This window comes from Protopterus annectens, chromosome 4.part1 (assembly GCF_019279795.1).
Source record: "Protopterus annectens isolate FY-2018-M chromosome 4.part1, PAN1.0, whole genome shotgun sequence".
NCBI lineage: Eukaryota > Metazoa > Chordata > Ceratodontiformes > Protopteridae > Protopterus > Protopterus annectens.
In genome coordinates, this window is record NC_056734.1 from 891,243,409 (window position 1) to 891,264,457 (window position 21,049).

The 21,049-nt window shown below is 35.0% G+C and overlaps 1 protein-coding gene across 2 annotated transcripts in view; it reads left to right on the top strand.

Annotated features, from left to right (window-relative positions):
* The window catches only part of VWA5B2 (von Willebrand factor A domain containing 5B2), a 1,682,718-nt gene that overhangs the window by 1,109,009 nt on the left and 552,660 nt on the right, over positions 1 to 21,049 (top strand). For both annotated transcript variants that reach the window (XM_044070629.1, XM_044070630.1), the window contains one exon: positions 4,435 to 4,637. In XM_044070629.1, the coding sequence (XP_043926564.1) occupies positions 4,435 to 4,637 (203 nt within the window). The remainder of the gene's footprint in view (positions 1 to 4,434; positions 4,638 to 21,049) is intronic.

Genomic DNA, 21,049 nt, shown 5'->3' on the forward strand with positions numbered 1-21,049 from the left:
ATGTCAGGAAAACAAACACAGAACCCAAGTATAATGTAGACATCACACCCTATAATCGGGTTCCTATTACGTTATCAAAAGACAACGTAATCAAATGCTCAGAACTTCGAAACGGCTGCATTTTGAAGATCGCATTGTGGGATCGCAATACAGTGAAGACTGGGATATTTGCCCTTTCCTCACTGTAGTGCGATCTCGGAGTTGGAATATATATTTAGCGGGGGGTGTGGGGGGCATAGCCCCCCACAATAAAAGCTTCGATATGTGTCCGTTTCAACATTTTGAGCGTTCGATTACATTATCTTTCAATAACATAATATGAACCCCTATAATCAGACCATTCGATATGTGACCTGTGTCCTGAGCTAGATGGTATGTGGAATGTCCACCAGCATATCGCCACAGTGCTGACTATCCCTTGTATGTAACGCAACTACTGAGTAGGTGAAGGACATCCACATCACAGGCCAAAATTCCTCCATAGTTCACAGCCTTCATCACACCAATAACGGAGTACAATGCACCTTCCTCATGTACCTCTCTACACATCTTCCAGTGATGTGTAACTGAAGTGTACCACCTTTGCCACGGTGAGCTGTCACACATCTTATTGGCTATACCTGCCTAGGTATTCTTTTTGTAGCATAGTCATTACTGTCGGATGGTGTGGAAACCCCATCAATTTGTTACACCAGATGCATGTGTGATAACTGTTCTGGTGATGCACACAGTACATACATAATTTATTAACAACATTAATGGCATGGGTAACATTTGTAATTGTGTTTTTATATATATATATATATATATATATATATATATATATATATATATATAGGTTTACTATCATTTTATCATTCTCACTGCAAGCAAATTATTGTTTGTACGAACCATATAAACGAAAATCCACTGCAACAAACAACAAAAAATTTGAACGCTGAAGTGGTGACTGTTCGAATGCAACAAAATTTGAACATTCACCATACTTCTGCAAATGGAATTAATGTGCAATGCACAGTGAAGAACGTGTTTGCAGAGGACAAGCCCCTCTGCACCCCACATCCCCTGCTACATAGATATACAAACTCCAAGATTGCACTACAGTGAGGGAAAGGGTACATTTTCCATTCCCCACTATAATGCAATCTGCATGAAAATATAGAAAGTCACAAAAGCCTAATGAAATTTGACCCCATTTCAGTTTAATATTATTAAGATAGAAATCCTTGTTGTCTGTGGAGAAGGTAATACCTAGATATTTAATCTTCTCTTCAGATTTTATTTGCCCAATCAGGGGTAAAAGTGAAAAGGGTTTTGGTGGTTTCAAGGGAAATATATTTGTTTTCTTTAGATTTATTTTATAGTTTGATATTAATTGAAATTCTTCAACCGCAGATAGTATTCTCTTGGTATCAGAAACAGGTGTTGTACAATAAATATTTAGGTCATCAGCAAAAACTGCCATAGAGATCTTGGTACCATAAATTACTGGGGCATTGTGATATATATTTTGTTTAATATGAAGAAATAGAGGTTCTAAATATAAATTAAATAATATAGGAGATAGAGGACAGCCTTGACGGGTACCATTCTTAATTTGAATTCTATTAGAAAACATTTTGTTTATAAATAAGGTTGTATAAGGGTTCTCATATAGTATTTGTAATATTAGGATAAATTCTTGGGGTATTTTAAAATGAGGTAAGATATTAAATAAAAATTGTATATTAACTCTATCAAATGCCTTTTGTAAATCTATAATAAGGGCATACATATTTAAATTCCTTTGACTGGCATAAGAAATTAAAGTGCGAAGTGTTAAGGTATTATCACTAGTTTGCCTAGAGGTTAAAAACCCTGTTTGTTCATTGAAAATAATAGAGTTCGTTATTTTCTTCAATTTAGTAGCTAAAATAGAGGTCAAGATTTTTGTATCCACATTTAAAAGTGATATAGGTCTATAATTGTCTGGTTTTTGTAGATCTGAATTTTCTTTGAGTATAAAAATAGTTTTGGATGCGTTGAAATGTAAATCATTAATTTTATTATTAATAATATAATTCAAGGTATATGATAAAATTTTAACAAGTGTATTACCGAAAGTTTTATAAAATTCCGCCGTAAGTCCATCAGGGCCAAGGGCTTTATGTGATTTCAAGGTTTTGATTGTTGATGTTATTTCCTCCATAGAAATTGGCTGTATTAAATCTCTCTGTAGCTTTTCATCAATTTTTGGGAAGTTGATCTTTTGTAGGAAATCAGTATAATTTTCAGTTGTAGGTAATTCAGTTTGTTCTCCATAGATTTTAGCATATATTGATTCAAAAATGTTAATAATATTGTTAGATTTCGTATACATTTTATTTTCATAATACAATTCCGTAATTAGGTTTTCACAATACTCTGCACTGTATACATTGTCTTGTACTGTGTTTGGACCATGTGTGTGTGTGTGTGTGTGTGTGCGTGTGTGTGTGTATATATATATATATATATATATATATATATATATATTCATACTTCTCAACTGTCCAGATTTTTGCAGTACGTCCAGAATTTTGCCTTATATCTTTTGGCTTCCTCCTTATAAAATGTGTGGTTTTCTGCTATATCACAGGAATTATCTCAGAACTGAAGTCACTAAATAATTACATACATTTAAGTTTCAGACTTCAAATCCTTTAGAAAATGTATCTTAACATAAATTTGTTATTCATTATTCTAGCACATTTCTAAGTTTAAACATACAAATATGTAGAATCTGTCCCTATTTCTGGATCATTGCCCCCCCCCCCCCCATTATGCAGCATTTTGTCCAGATTTCTTGCAGTAAGAGACTGAGAGCTATTAAAACTTATATGCTAAGCCCTGGTGATCATTGTAGCATTCCGTGCAAACACTCTAACTGACTGTGCTCTGATGTAAATAGGATAGCTATTCATGTTGCTTTGCACAGTTTCTTGCCTGGCAACACTGTTGCCAGCTATGAAACCACGCTTATTTCTGTTTAAACATGAAGCACGGCATGAATATGTAATTAGTGCTGCTGCTCGCTGCTCATCACCATGCACACATGTACTGAATCCCAGGGTATGTTTACTTTGTCTGCCCAGCATGTTTATTTCAGTTTTCAAAATTGTTGTTTGAGCTCTTTTCCATTTCTTATATTTTTGTCTCTTGCCTTAATCAAGAATCTTGTTCTTATGGAAATATATCCTCTTGATTTTGTGTAATAGGATCCTGATGTTAAACATTTTTCTGATTTTTTTTTTTTTGTATTCAATTTCTCTTTCATAACTTTTCACATTCCTTATGCAGTTTTTGCACTGAATGCATCACTCCAATTAGTTTTACACAGTGACTGTTTTGCTTCTGTAAAAAAAACTGTTGTTAATCTTCTATGCATTGATTTAGATTTCAGTTTGGCAGAATTATCTTAACAACAAAATAACCTTTATAACCCCATGATCACTGCAGATTAACAGTGGTAAAACTTGACATGAAGTAAAAGCAATTTATTTAGGAACACAAACAATGTCGAGTGTGTTCTGTCCCCTGGTAGCTTTTTTACAATCTGAAGCAATTCTTGCTCTTGAACCTATGTGGTGAATAATTTCCTTACTAGGGTTGAATTAATACTATTCCCGTCTGTTTCTGGTAAATTTAAGTCCCCAGCTAATATTATTCTTCTCACCTGTGTTTCATGCAAGATGTGTTTGAATTTATCTAGGTCATCAGGACTTGACTTTGGTGGTTTGTAAACTCCAGTAATTGTTATATGTTCCAGGATTGTCTTTATTGTCACAGTTACACACTCTATAGTACTGATGTTATCAATGAACATGCAATAATCACAGGTCTCAAAAGTATCTTTAATCCCTATCATAACACCTCCACCTGATTTTTTGTTAGAATATCTGTTGCAGAACTGGTTGCCAGACATTGTTCTTTAACCATGTTTCACAAACAGTAATAGCATCAATTTTGTGGGAATGTAGCAAATTTTCCAACAGAAGAAAAACTTTATAATTAATGCTCCTAGCATTAACCACCTGTACCATGTGTTGTAATACACTGCAACTAAAAGTTCAGTGTCAAATTAAATGCATTTATTAATGTCACACCTTGAAAGTTACAGTATAATTTTTGTTAGGGAATGTAAAAAACTCTCCTGGTATGTAGCCCAACATTTGTGAAGTTTTAAATTTGCAGCTAAAATAAATTCATGTATTAGCATGAGTTACCTGAGCTAGCTTTGGTATGTGGTATAGCTACTACAGACACATTTTCTTAACAATTGATAAGATACATGCATACTAGTGGGCTAGCTGATGACTATTGATTTTAATAGCTGCTGTTAATTCATACAATGTCAAAGTAAATCACTTTACAGCATAACAAATTAAAATATGTTTTATTATTTTTTTTTCTCAGGAATCCCTCTCCTTGGCTTCAGAGTACTTTCAGAAGATGAGAGCTGACATGGGAGGAACAGATGTATATGGGGCCTTATCCTGGGTTTTTCAACAGCCACTGCATCGTGGCTACCCAAGGCAACTATTTGTCCTCACTGATGCCATGGTGAGCAATGCTGGCAAAGTCCTCGAACTGGTTAGAAGGCATGCCAGTACAGCCAGGTATAATTTCACAAATTTCAACAAGTTTTTTAATTTTAGCACAGCATTTTCTAAACTTATTTCATTGCTATTAATACTGAAATATACGTCAAAATGTGAATTTTACTTACTTATTTGAAGATATGAGTACTTAAAGTAACATGTCTCCTCCTATGTCTTTCCAGTAATACATTTAATTAGACCCATTTTGCAGAAGCACACAATATCACTACTGCTCAATATTTGCTGCACAGAACAGGGACTAGAGTTTAACTGTCTGCAAATAAACTACATCCAACACATCTAGGAATAACATCTGCCAATTCCTACTTCTTAAACATCTGTATCAACCTATTCCGCACCCCGTTACATCTCTCTCTCTCTCTCTCTCTCTCTCTCTCGTTTTATTTGTGAGAGAGAGAGAGAGAGAGAGAGAATGGGCTCAAAAACGTGAAAAATCTGATTAGCTAACAGAGTTGTGTAAAATGTTTAATGCAGTCCTAAAGTAAGCTCCATCACAAAATTACTACAGAACAAAAAAGACAGTTTGTAAGTGTAGTAACACGTGGGGCTGCATGCCTGCCAGATATTATTTCACACCAAGGCCGCTTGGGCAATTTTCCTCAGGATTTTGCTTTAAAAATTTTGGTTATGCACTTTCAATATATGAGATTACATCATTTGGTAAAAATGACTTCTGGTTGATTTTAGAAACATCATTTAGTGGCATTACTATTAGCATAAACATCATAGTGTCAAAAATATATTAAAATAAAGTCACTCTTTGACCTCAGCTTAAAATCATACAAAAAGATGAAGTTTAGACGTAAAAAAAAAAAAAATTACAGAAGTCTGTTTTTTGTTTGCTTGCTAGTTTGTTTATTTGTCTTCAGGTAGACCCCATGTGAGAGGCTTCAACTGCCATATCTCCTTTATATAAATCAACTATTTCCATGCTCACACAATTGAGGAATTTGCTGTTACCAATCCTTGCATGCTGGGACACAAGTTAAGCCTGTTGCTATTTTCTGTGCAGGATCCTGCGTAGGGCTTGTATCCATTTTGGACACTCAGAATTAGAAAAACTAAAAGATCTCTATTGTCCTATTATGGGTAATAGACTTGCAGAAGAACCAAGATGCTAGTTTTGCACTTTCGCCTTCTCTGAATATATACAACCTCAAAGGTGGTATTACATGCAGACATAAGCACTCAGTATATGCAGTATGGAGGGGATCAGCCTGACAAGCATAGGAATTTACAAAATGATACATGCAGTTATGTAGATGCCACTGTGGTGCAGCAGTAGCATTGTTGTGTCACAGCAAGAGGTTCTCCCATTTGATTCTCGGCTGAAGTGCAGGGAGTGCCTTCTGTGTGGAGTCTACATGTCCTCCCCGTGGTTGGGTGGGCATTCGAAAGACATGCGTAAATGGATGTGCCTTCATTGAAGGTTGAACGTCAAGCTGGCACATTGGCGTTCATCAAAATTTACTGCCAATCATTAGTGGACCAGAGTTCCACTGTGGCGACCCCTAACCGGGAAAAGCCGAAAGACAACAACAACATACATAGAGTTATGTGCATTGTACTCAGAATGACTCTACAGTTAGCTGCATTTGCAAATCATAACATACAGACTTGTTAGGAGGTGGCTGAATGTAGCAGAGCAAGATTCTCTTAGGTAATGTATTACCACAGTACTAATTCTGCTGCTGTGCAACAACCCTCTTCTGAAATAATATCACTTTATGAAGTCAAAAAGTCTGTACAGTTTTGGTGTGTCACAAATCACCACATGGCACTAAAGTGCCTTAATGAACCACAATTTTTTGAACATATTTTAATCCCCATTTAGTGCAGGGAAGCCAAATATCGGGTTCAGTAAACAAACTCTGTTACCTCAGATGGTTAACTTGAAGGAATTATCAGCCATTACAAATTCCCATTAATACATTGCAATGCTGATTGCTGAGATGCATCATCTTAACTAATTAATGTGACAGAGCCTGTATCTTTCAATATACAGCAACAACAGAGAAACACTAACAGATTATATGTGCAGTGTCTTGTATACATATACAGTATTAGTCATTTCATTTAAAAAGGCCACTATGTTAATTCATAACATATGTGTTTTGGTCAATACACTTAAAATTTTAAGATCATTTCATGTCTGTTTTCTTCCAGCAGTTTCTTTGTGGTGTGAAATTTTTAATTATATACACTGATCCATAACAGAAATGTGAAGCTCGTAAAATTTATTTTGTGATTCTTATTAGCATGTACCACTGTATTATCTACTTCTTTTTATGTTTCTTACATCCATCAAGTGCTATACTACTGATAAGCATCTACTGTTTCTCTTGCATAACCTTTGAGCAAGGACAAACCTTTATATATGTCATCCTTTCAGGTAGACAACTGTAACATGACTTAAATTAACATTAATTGGTGTTTGTGATATATAGCTTGAGCTGCTAGAGTTAACACATCTATTTGTTTATTGTTATACCTCTAACCACAGCCATATTATCCCATTATTTTTCAGATCAGTTGTGCATCTCAAAGTCAAAAGTTTTTTCTGTTCCTCATATAAATTTCTTTCTGTGTAAGAATACTACTCATTATATTGTTTTCTAACAATATTTCATGAGGCACCATGAAGTACTTTTTTTGACAAACCACACACTCTTTTTTCATTCATATCTATATCCACTGAATATACTGTTTTTGTTTATGTCATATTTGTAATGAGGGAACAGTTTTAATATTTCATAGTCTCTCTTAGCTGCTGTATTCCAGGAAGCTTGGGTAACAACATGACAAGCCAAAAAAAAAAAAAAAACACCCAAACCGCAGGAGAAAAGCAAATCTTGAACATCACTGTACTCCTTTAAAGTTCTTTTTTGTAAGGCGGCATGCCCCCCATACCCCTGAACGTATATATACCAACTCCAAGATCACCATGCCTCAAAAAAGGGAGTATTCAGAGAAATGGTAATCTTGGACTTGGTATAAGTAAGTCTACTTTTTCAGTCATTCAGCCATTAAGCCATTCAGTCTCCATATTTTGGGATTTGCTGTAGTGGGTTCTGCCATTTCATAGGGTTGTCATATTAATTGCACCCTCTATCTTGAAAATTATTCATGATTTTCAATTTAGTTTGACTAAAATTATATTTTTCTTTTAGAAAATGTTTGTAATGTAGAAGGATACAGAAAATGTTTAGAGGGTTGTTCTATTCAGACTGGTAAAGCAAATTGTTGACAGCAACACGTTTTCTTAACAATTGCATATTATCCACTCATGATGACCCTCTTTCATTGCGAAATTTAAAAACACTTTTGTCTCTCAGCAAAACTACTTTTGTGTTTGCATGAAATAAACCATTCTGAGTCACCACTGAAGAAGAAGATTAAATTGTGTATAAAGTAAAAGTGCATTGAGATACTTTCTGCCAATTATTACAAACAAGACACCTAACTAACCCTTGCATACACCTGTCAAAAAAGTTAAAAGTAACTTTGGTATATTCTGTGCTTTGGCGGCTTGTCACTGAAGTCAGTTTGTGTGTCACCATTCTTCCAATAATAAATAACAAAAAAGTAAAGCAGGCAACCAAGGTTGGTCTAGTATCACAAAAATATTAAAATAATATTTAAAATATTAAAATAATATAATAATAAGATGATTGATTTTCTTGATGTGTCTTTAAAGTTTAATGAAAGGGTCACTATTGAAACATCATTGCACAGAAAGAGCTGTTGGAAAAATAGTATACTATAACGTTCTAGTATGCATCTTACATACATCTTTAAGAATATTTTGAAAAGTCAATTTTGCAAAATGCTTAGACTTTACACAGATGATGCTGAGAATTTGCTGGCCATTGATAAGCTCTCATCAGATTTTTTTACAGAGTGGTTATCATAAGCAAAATACCGAATGCTTTTCTTCAGAGATTTGATCTATGAGATCCGCAGCTGGTGAACCCTATTTTAGAAGGACTATGAACACCACATGTAAACGTAAGGCTCATTATGCTAGATGTAGAGTACCTCTCACATACAGCAGTGATATTAATATTACATGTGATGTTGTTGCTAGAAACTGGCCGGTTCTTTTCTCTGATAGTAAGATTAGACAACTAGTAGGAGATAAGCCCAGTTTTGTTATTAAAGATAACTTGCTTCTCAAGGGACTGCTCTGTTATGGTCCTCAAAAGAAAATGGGCGGTAAATCTAATAGGGTGGGCACCTTTCCCCTGCAGGGTTTGTAAGGCTTGTAGCTCGATGTCCTGCAGCAATATTTTTGTACATCCCACAGCTCACAAAAGTTTTAAAACTATTTTTTATGCAGATTGCAAAACAGAAATCTAGTATATCTAGCTAACTGCAGATTATGTGAAGTATTCTATGTTGGCAAAATGAACACGACTGCTGAAAGATCATGTCTTGCAGCATCTTGGAGACATCGGGAAAAAGAATGATTTAAATGCTTTGTATAAGCACATCAAGGTTAATACTAGCCATTCATTCACATTTACTGCGTTGGAAATTTTTTTTGCTAATATGAGGGGTGGCGATTTTTTGAATAAAACTGAATTAGCTGAATTAAAATGGATAGCTTATTTGCAAGGTGATAAATATCGTGGTTTGAATGGACATGTACCTTTAAAACTGGCCCTGAAAGCCAGATCATTGCATCACTGATTTTCTTGTTGTGCTTTGTACCTGTATTGACTGTGCTTACATTTAAATATTATCTGTTTTTTTTTCATTGATTAGATCTGATGAAGCACTAGTGTGTGAAAGCACTTATCTTTTGTTTATTATAACTGCCATGTTGGTCGGTTTGTATTTCTTCTGTTTTTTAATCCTTACAGTAATGGTTGTACATAAGTTGCATTTCTGAGATGCCAAATATCATGACATAAGACACCCTTCATTGCAGATAACATTAACTTGTCTAGGCTACGTTATCCATAAAGTCACCCTGCTTATCACAACCACTTCATTCCCTGCTACAACATGCAACTGATAAGGTTAACTTAATGTCCCAACACTCACATACAATTCATTCAGGTGATATACAGCATAGAACTAAGCACAGTATAGCAAGCATATACACATCAATGCCCTTTCTGAGGGTAGTGGCAGAGGAAATATTCAGGGAAAGGAACAGGTCAAACATGGTCTGTTATAGTAAACTTCTCACACACCTGTAATGTATTCAAATGCATCATTTCTAATGTAACAAATTGAATGGGAAAGAATGGGGTCAAACAGCTACTTAATACCTGCTTTTATTGTGAGTACTTCAAACAACCATACTGTCTCGTAATTCTATTCCACGTTTAAAAGTTGTTTTTTTTTAATATCAGTTGCAGTTATTGTAATCCATTAATAATGTCTGCCTTATTACAGCATTCAATAAAGCATACAGAAAAGCGGTATTAAGCTGAGTTAAATGTAATTTTATATAAAAATGCTTGCTACTTTCAGTAAATTTTACTGCATGTAAAATGTATGGAATATAAAAATGTGAACTTTACAGAATATTTTACTGCTTAAAGGGGAAATGCTTTAGAGTTACTAAAAGGTAAAACCAGTTTCTCAGATGTGCACATACTTATAGTGAAATGAGCTTTCTTTAGGTCATGTGGCTATGGAAACAGGAAACATTACATTCAGATTTAAAGCTAAACAGGAAATATAAAACTCAAAACTCTTTTAAACAGGGACAGCAACTATTAACGTCAGTTTTACTTTGCCATTGTATTGTGCACATTGGACTGTAGCCACATTGGGCTGCAGCTCTATGATAGAAGCTTAAGCTGTAAAGTCCATGCCTGTGAGACTGTGCAAATTCTGTTTGGGCTTACAAGTCAGAAATTGATAGAATTCATATATTTATACTGGACCATCTAAGCAGTTTAAGTTCTTCTATACGTCATCTGTCTAGTAAACCCATTTATTTCATATTTCAATGTACAAGTAAATGTATAGCACCTTCTATATTTAGTTTTGCATAATATAAATGAAATGAGTAAAACAGTACATTGCTTAATCTTAATTGTATTTATTTCAAGTTTTATTAATTTAATTTTAAAAGCTTGTGGCTAGTGGTTTATTTATTAGTAGAAGAGTATGTATATAGAAGTGGTGACATCACAACTAATGGCATCTGACATTTGCAGAGTATCTGTTTAAATATATTGCTATACAAATATTTTGTGCCTTGCTTATTTAAAGATTGAACAATAATTATGTTCTTGGCGTGCCAGAGTGGTCTTGTTGCTGCCAGCATGTTATCATAAAGTCAGAGAAGGGGGGCACTACTGAGATATCATTCTGCTTGTGTGGCTGCATGTGTGTGTGTGTGTGTGTGTGTGTGTGTGTGTGTGTGTGTGTGTGTGTGTGTGTGTGTGTGTGTGTGTGTGTGTATGAATGGGTGTAAGTGTGCATGTGTGAGCACACACAAAATAGTCTTAGGCAGATTTCAGTTACTTTTGATAAGGTACTACTAGAAGGCTCTTGGCTGGAAACAAGATGTGTGTGGTCCTCAGAAGCAAGTGTTTTTAACTCTACTCTTCATCATGTCAGTGAAAGGCTTATTTGAGTGTTGTTGGCATTGTCTATTACACAATGCAGCTTTGTACTTTTACTGTAAGGACTTAAGGCTAACAGCCTTGGTTTAATTTCACCAAATGCTTAGGATTTTACATACCTTGATGGGAATGGACCCCACTCCTAAGTCAGGGTATAATTAAAAGTTCATGAAATCAGTTTTGATTCAGTCTTTGACATTTATAAGAGTGCTCATCAAAGCAACCACAATGTATCCAGAATTGCCTCTTTTTGCAGTCCATAAGGGGTTACTTTTGCCAATAGCAAATGTAGATGTGTTTGAATGTTCTTTTCTATTAGCCCAATTACTCCTACTATGACTGGAACTACCTGTGTATCTTTATTCCGAATTGTTCTAGTTTCTGCTTGCAAGTCTTGATATTTTACAAATGTACGTCTTTCAGTTCATAAGATTGTGAAGTCATTGGGTGTAGAAACTTCAATAATCAATACTATTTCTATCTTTTTCTCTTGAACAACAATATTAAGTCTGTTTGCTCCTACCTTCTAGCTGGTATGGAATGATCCTGTGTAATCATCATTTCATCATTTTCAACAATCCTTTGTGGTTTATGTTTCCAATGTCTCTCAACTGCCTCTAAATCATAATATTTGCAATGTCTCTGCTGTAACAACTTTGCAACATTGTTATGCCTTTCATTTTGTAAACCTTCAGCCCCATGACTGCATCACAGTCTGTAACAAGATGCTTACCTGTTTCTCATTCTGTTCTGCAAAACCTACAATTGTCTTCATCCTGCCTTTAAATGAATGTTATGAACCATCTGCTATGTAACCCATGATCTTGGCCTGCCAATATTGCCTTTTTGTCTTTTGGTTTAAATTCGCCCCACCTGAGACATTCATATATCTACTCTTGGTTAATATGTGTTTGTTCTAGGGTGTACATATAAGTAATTTTTATTCAAAGCTCAATCATATTGCAAAGATATTATTACCTTTAACCAAAAGTTAGGTATAGCATCTGGACCTAGTGTTTAACAGGTGGGAGACTTTCTTAACTTTATCTCTAACTCAGTAATAATTACTTTATGCTAATCTATATCTTCTATATCAGTGTCCCTTAATTTTTCCTTTACTTCTTTTATCTACTCAGCCTCTTTATTGTGCTGCACTGGATCCTTACAGATATTTCTCCAGAATCCATTAATTTTTCTCTGTTCTTGGTGGTGCCTCAACTCCTGCTGTTTTCTTTTCTAACTCCTTATAGAATTTCTCTGTGTTGCCCGTAAGCTGCTTTTTATCATTTCTTTATATTTCTCAGTATATCCCCTAAGTTTTTCAGCCTACACAGAGATATGTAATGTATTTTTACATATAGTATGATAGTATAACTCAAATCTTGATCTGCTTTGATGTTGTAGTTTTGTTTTAGCTCATTGACTTTTCTAATAGTTTTTTAGACAGATTTCCTTTTTTTCTATTCACCCAATAATGACACTTCTTTTCTTAGCTGTTTCACAGTTGTTTCTAGTCAGTGCTTCCATGATGGTGATCTATTTGCTCCTTTATTATCCTGTACTAATTTATTATTTCTTTGTAATACCTCATCTGTTATTAGTTTCAGCTAAATAATAATGTATTCTGTTAATTTCTGTTACATGTGGTTCTTTCTTCATAGTTCCAATTACTTTATTAATTTGGTTTACCCCTCATGTATTATTTAGTGATCAGCTATGTGGATCATAAGATCAAGCCACTCACCATCACATATAACATGGTGGTAGCACATGTGGATATATGTCTCCTGTTTATTACTTCTGTCATGTTAGTGTGTTATATTTTGCCATAACTTTTACATGTAAAGCTATCTTTTAAGATATGAGGAATACATATCCTTTTTCACTTTCTTTGACCATAGTATCAAGTGTTTCATACCTGATATGATAGGTTTTCTTATCGGGTATTGTTTGATCATCTTAGAAGGGCAACAGCGGGTAGCTAGTCTTGATATACTCAGAATAATTTTAAAATTTTGTTTGACACTTGATAGCGCAACAGTGGTCAACATTGCTGCCTCATAATACTTGGTTCTCCAGTTCAGTCATATCCTTAGTAGGAGGACAGGAGAGTTAGATCAAACAAGATTTAGATAGTAGGGGTACCTAGAACAGAAAGTAACTATTTGGTCCAGGGATCTGGAGTGGATGGGCATAACAACTATTAGATGCACAGCTGGTCTAGTTGAAATGTTGGTAATTAAAGCCGCTTGGGAAAAGGAGTTTGGTTTCACTTTGAGCTGACGCAATAGTTACATAGTCAATATTTTCTTCTGGGGGCATAGAAAAGGATCTATAATTACAGATAAAGTAAAACTTTGTTTTATTGAGAATTATTTGGAACTCAATAAAGGTTGAGGTTATTTGGGATAAGATTCATAGGTGCAAGATCTCCAATAAATATAAATACACCCCCTGCTGTCACTACTACTGATCTTGAATGAGCGATATGCAGTGAATCCCAAAATGAAAAAAAGCTATCTCAGTAGACTGGAACCAGCTTTAAGTAGTTATGCAGATGTGTAAGTTCTCCAGGTAAAGGAATGTTTTTATATAAGACATTTTGCCTCTGAGACTTCTTAAATTGAAGAGAACAACCCTCATGCAGGACATATTGACATTTGGCGGTCTGGAATGTCTAGTGATTTTATTTTCCCTAAAAACTCTGATATGAGGGTAGAAATGTTTTTGCCAGTAAATGAAACCCCCTCAAAGGACAGATGCATTCCATTCTTCATGAAGTAGGAAAGTCTATAAGCTGTGTTCTTCCAGGCTGCCATAAATTGCATCCCTCTAGAATGATGCCACTTATGTTTCAAATTAATAATGTCTGATTTATATCTTGGCATTAATACAGGTGATTGCAAAATGCTCTAAACAAAAGAGATTTCTTCTCCTTAAGGACATACAATGAAAGCTTCTCCAACAAGTCTCTCTCTTTTTTAATTTCTCCATATCCTTTGGGTTTCTAATACCATGACAGGAATGGACCCCATTCCTAAGTCAAAGTATGATTAAAGTTAATGAAATTAGTAGTATTGTTTCACTCTGTGATGTCAGCCGAAAGTGCTCTTCGCCACACCCGCAATGTGCCCAGTAGTGACTCCTTCCGTAATTCATACTGTTATTGTTACATGTATTGGTGGCTTATTTAAATATGATAGTAGACTCTTTTTTATAAGACCTGTTACTCCTACCACAATTGGAACTATCTAGGTATCCTTCCACAGTGCTGTCGTTTCTGCTTGCAGATCCTGATATTTTATAACGTTGTGTCTCTCTGTACACAGGACGCTGTAATCACTGGGAGTGGTGATTTCAATGATCAATGCTGCTCGTCTTCTTTTCTTGGACTACTATATCTGGTTTTCTAGCATCTACCTTTTGAACTGTTGGTAATGGATGATCCCACGTCATATAAACTTCATCATTTTCTATGCTGCTTTGTGGTTCATGTTTCCCGTGCTTCTAAGCCACTTCAAAACCATAACGTTTGCACAATCCCCAGTGCAACAGTCTCACCACACTATTGTACCTTTCAGTGTACAGGCCCTCTGTCATTAGTATGTCACAACCAGCAACGAGGTGTGCGACTGTTTCCAGCTCGGTTTTACAAAACCTACATTTGTCTATTTCTCCCACATGTTCAATGGACTTTGTAAAACAACATGTATGTAGACCACTGTCTTGGGCTACCAATATTAATCTTTCATCTCTTGGTTTAAATTCACCTCTCCTTAACCATTCCTGCGTTCTTTCCTGATCAACATGAGGTTCTTCCAGACATTATCTATACTTGCCACTATATTTATGATTTTTCCACATTTCTTGCCTTTTCATCTGGTCCTTCACCTTTTATTCTTTCTTATGTTTTTTGGCACATTCAGTTACTGTCTGATTTTTATCTACTTCTGGTTTGATTTCCATTCCTGCTTGACGGCGATATGCTTCTGCTAGGTTAAGCATAGAAGTCATCTTAGATTTGTTCTCCTCATGTTTCAAGACTTTCACTACATTTGGGTCTCTTGAACTCAATAGATATGTGCGAAGTCTCATGATTGCAGACCTGTACATGTAATCAGTTTCAAGGAGGCCCATCCCTCCTTCGGAACGGAGAATATATATTCTTAGTATACACTGATTTTATAGATCATCTGGTGAGCATGAAGCATCCTTCTTGTTTTAATATCTAATCTATCCAGCACATTTTGGGGCCAATCAATCACTCCAAAACTGTAAGTTAGGACAGGCTGAGCAAATTGGTTTATAACCTGGATTTTTTCCTGGACGTCAGCGCTATTTTCAGGATTAATTTAAGTCTTCTAAAGTACTCCTTACTAAGTTTTATATGCATTTGTTCATGTTTTATTGCTGTTCCTGCATCGATTCCCAAGTATTTATACACTCCCTCTTGCTCATTTCTTTTATATCACATTCTTTTCCCAAACTGATGTTTTCCTGGTGCTGCAATTTTCCTGCTTTAAAGGTTGCTTTTGCACATTTATCAAGACCAAATGACTTTCTAATATCATCTGAAAAAGTTTTAATAACCTGCAGCTGTGCTTTTAGTTCCTCGTCTGATGAGCTATACAGTATTAAATCATCGATAAAGAGAAGATGAGAAGTCTTTAGACTTTGTTGTTTTGTAGGAGCTAAATTATAGCCATGGCCTAAGCTTTGCAGTAGACAGCTTAGTAGGTTAAAGGCAAGGCAAAATAGTAACAGTGACAGAGAGTCACCCTGGAATATCCCCCTTTGAATTTTTATCCCTGGGATAGTAATTTGTCCTTTATCATGATTTAATTACAAAGTAGTCTGCCATTGTTTCATGGTCACTGTAACATATCAGTGTAGGATGTATCTTAAACATTTTTAAGCACTATTTTATCAATGAATGTGGGATACTATCAAATGCTTTTTTGTAGTCAATCCATGCCATACTTAGATTCTTCCCCTTTTTACAGTTCTCCAGTATGACTTTATTTAACATCAGATGATCCTTTGTTCCATATGACTTTCTTTTATTACCCTTTTGTTCTACTGCCACAATTGAATTTTCTTCTAGATGACTATAAACTCTATTGGCATCCATTCCCATGTATAGTTTATATATCGTCGGTAGGGAAGTTATTGTTCTATAATTTTTGGGGTAGCTTGCAGGTTCATTCTTATTCAGGAGCATTGTTTTACCTGTTGTTAGCCAGGTTGGTGTCTGTTCGGGATGCGCATATAAATAGTTCTTACTCATGGCTAAGTCTTCGTGCAAAGATGTTAATACTTTTAACCAAAAGTTAGGTACTGCATCTGGGCCTGGTGTTTTCCTATTAGAGGCTTTTCTTAACTTTGTTTGAAGCTCTATAGCTATTACTTCATCCCATTTCATCTCTTGTGCCTTTAAACTTCTTATTCTTTCTTTTACTTCTTTTATCCATTTATCATCTTTATTGTGTTCCACAGGATCTTCATAGATGCTTCTCCAAAATGTATCTATTTCTTCTTTTTTTTTTGGCAGTCTTTCAATTCCTTTTACCTTGTTTCTTAATTCTCTAGAAAACTGTTTTGGGCCATCACTAAACTGCTTATTTTGTATTTTTTCCGCCGGTGTTGAAATTTTTAGTTTGTTATTTACAATAGTGCATGATAAATCCTGGTCTGTTCTAATGCTGTGCACTACTTTTATCACATCTATCTATTCTCTCTTCTATCTTCTTCTAACAGTGACACGTCTTGTCTTAATTGCTTAATAATTTTCTCTATTTGATACTTCCATGATGGTATTCAATTTCTCCCCTTTCTCTCCCTCACTACCCTGCGTTCTTGTAGTAGAACTTTATCAGTTATTAATTTAGCTGCACAGTAATATATCCTGCTTACTTCTGTTATATCGTATGGATCTCTATGGACAGTCCTAATTACTATGTTAATTTGTTTTATTAGATTTCTGACTTTTGGGGTTTTATTGACCTTCTGCAGTCTACTTCTTTCATTGATTTTAATATATATGTCTTTGTCCATTAAATCAAGCAACTCTTCCCTTAGTTCATTTTCTTCCAAACTAAGGGCACATCCTTTATTTTCCACTTCCTGCAGGCATTCTTTAGAAAGTTCTTTAGCATCCTCCTGTGACAACTTATCTTCAATTTCATCCTGTGTCATCCATTGCTTTGTCGTATGGGAACACACTGGCCTATCACTCCTCAATGTTGACTGCATCAGAGTTTCCACAGTCTCTTGTCCCTTCCAATGCTGTCTAGCTTAAATTGAACGTTTATACTGGCTTCCTGTGGAAGGTTCCAAAATATCTTGATATGGCAGCTGACCAATTGCTTCCTTTTCCACTGGTTTTCCCTTAATATGGATATCCATTACTCTATCCTGTTGTGGTGCTTTCTGTATTAGATTTTCTACACTGAATCCTTCACTTTGCAGGTGTTCCATAACCTTAATTTCTATTTCTTTAACTTCTCCATTATTAATCTCCTTTTCTGCTTTTCCTCTTTATCCTCTTATTTTTTTGTATTGTAAGATTTTCCATGCCTGGATTCCTTTGCCTGTATTTCTCTTCAAATATCTTTGGTGCTGCTCTTTTTGTATTGATTAGTTTAACTTTCTTCTTGGCATAAATATTACACCATATTAAATCTCTTTTTCTTTCCCATGTCCATATTCCTTCTTCAGATGTCTCCTGATCTTCCTGCTTCTCCTTACTTTGGGGACTCACTCCATCATGCTGTGATACAGTCTGTGTTAGACTTTCTATATTAAATCCTTCACTCTGCAGACACTCCATTACTTCAACTTCTATTTCCTTAATTTCTGCTTTACTAATCTTCTTTTCCACATTCCATCTTTGTGATATTATTTTTTTATTGTGAAATTTTCCATATCTGGATGCCTTTGCTTATATTTCTCTTCGAATAGCTTTGTAACTGCTTTCTCTATATTAGTTAACTTGGCTTCCTCCTTCGCATAAATATTGCACCATATCAAATCTCTCTTTCTTTCCCATGTTCATATTTCTCTCTCTGCATAACATCACAGGTGGTCCATCAGAGATTGTTTATTCCACCATAAGGTATGACAGGGTTATGTTCATATTTCTGATGTTTTAAGGCATGGAGGACCCTGGCAGAGTACCTAATCCTTAGTGCCTGAGAGACAACTGACTTTGACCATGTCCTTTAACGGTCTGCTGAATGTACAGTTTGTATGTTCGACAGTAGAGTCACCAAAACTTAAAACATTTCTCACATTGTTATCTAGCTCAGCTGAAGGCTTTGTCTGTCTTTAGGTATTGGCCTTTTTAGCTTGTTGTTTCCTTGTCACAATATGTGCTGATGTAGTGGTTGTAGGCATGCGTGTTGGTGTACTTTTCTAAGTAATTGCTTTATGTTAATATGAGACTATGTATGACTACGGTGCTTTATTTTGTGCTTGGGAGGAATCTGGCATTTCTTGACTGCCTCAGCATATGTGGGTTGAGGTTTACTGACAAGATCTGAGAGATCTGTCTCCAGTTTTTGTATGTAAATGTATTTCTTGACAATGAATTTTGTGTTAGGTAATAATAGTGGATTGTCAGTAAACAAGTGTCAGCTGCTACATTGTTTAGGGATGCCATTGCCCAGGGAGATTATTGTGGCCATGGTAATATAATTAACAGTCTGACACTCCATAGTCAGAAGCCTGATAGATAGGGTTAGGTACTGACTAAGAAGATTAGATGTAGTCATGGTAACAGAAGGTTAATCACTTAAGCATAATTAGGTACAGCAATATACTATAATCAGTTTGACTATTTCAGTGTTCACCAAAGACTTGCAGAGAAATACAGAGGCAACTGGATATTAGCGTAAAACATTTTAATCTCCGCTTACGTCTACAACAGACTTCTTCAGAATAAACTTCTCTTCACATTCAATACACCAATAAGAACACACACTCAGTTATTCAGTTACTTACAACCAATTAGCTAGAAAGCATTACATAATCAAAAACCTAACATTGTTTAAAATATTTTTTCTACTAAAACCATTTAACATAGACTATTTGCACACTTTCAGTCTTCCCCCCTTCATAAAACATCTAATGTTAATAAAATAATTTATTCCTGTAATGTATCAGCTCCTAATTTCAATTGTCTCCTTCTGTTCAACTTTATTTTTGTAGTCACCCTCTTTAAGATCTTTTGGCACTTGCTCTAAAACAGAAAACAAAAATGTCTTATTTTCTTTACAGACAATTGTATGCTTGTATACATCTTTTTTCATGTCTTTATTTTTTATAGAATAGAGGGGCTCTTTAATTCATTTTTTCCATACATCTAGTGAGTATCCCTATATAAAAACAATCACACCTTGAGCAGACACTAATATATACAATTCCCGAGGTCTTACAATTATATAACTAGCATCCTATCTAGATGTTTTAAGTTCACAAAAGACCCCTCTAAAATATATCTCCATGTTGAACAGCCTCCACATTTATACATACCTTTATTTCTATTGGACATGTCCCCCATAGTGTAAATTTACTTGTATCATTTTGCAAAAGCCTATTTATATTATAATTGTTTTTGTACACAAATTTGGGAGAATTTCCTACCCCCATTATCAGGTCTGAATTCCCCTCTAATATTCTTCAATTCTTCTTTATAACAGAACAAATGGCTTTGTTATCAAAAGTCATGTCTAAACAACATATTGTAGTATTATTAATAGTCTTATCATCATTTTTAATAGTCATTCTTAAGGATTTAACCAAAATTGGTTGAAATTCCATACCTCTCTTGATTTTAATTTCTTCAGCTGTTTTTAATAAATCATCCCTTCTATAACCTCTTTGTGTGAACATAGATACAAGTAATGCTATTTCTTCCTCAAACTTGATATCAGTTGTCATCATTCTCAAGGGCCTGATAAAGTACCCTCTTGGTATATTCCTCTTAGTAAAGTAAGGGTGGTTACTATCAAAATGGAGATAACTATTTGTAAAAGTATCCTTCCTATGACTCTCACTTCCAACTTTCTGCTCACTTTCATTCCAAATAATATGTACATCCAGAAAATTCACAGTTGTACCTTTACCCCTAGGTAAATTAAAAAAAAAATCAGACTTCTCATTTAATGTATGTAATAACATTTCAGCATCTCCTATATTCCCTTCTATAATGAAAAATAAGTCATCTACAAATCTGGTATAAAATACAGTATTATGGGTGTTTAAAACAGGGGTCAGTATAAAATGTTCCCACCAGCCTAGAACAATATTTGCAAACCCTGGAGTAGCAGCCAACCTGACTGCTACCCTTTTTATCTGTTTGTAGATGTTCTTGCAAAAGAGAAAAAAAGTACTTTTCAACATGATGTCAATGAGGCTGCAAAATAAATACATTTTCTCATGGGAAAAAAATTCTATCATAGACAAGTAATTCCTAAGGTAATCCACTCCTGTTTCATGGGATTTTCTGGTAAAAAGTGAGCATATGCCAACTGTAATAATCAGGTTCTTGCTGCTGTCAGATAAATACTCTTCATTAAATCTTCTAAACATATCCAAAAAAAACCCAGTAGTCTTTAATGTAAGACCATAGCTTTTGAACAACTTGATTTAATATAGTGTCTAAAAACAGGGCAATGCCTTCCATAATGTAATTAGGGGCTGAAACTATTACCTGAAAGGGTGGGTCATTGGAGTCTTTATGAAACTTGATATCCCAAACAGGGTACCCAAAATTGGGTAATCAACCTTCATAAAATTATACAAATCCAATCTATAAAA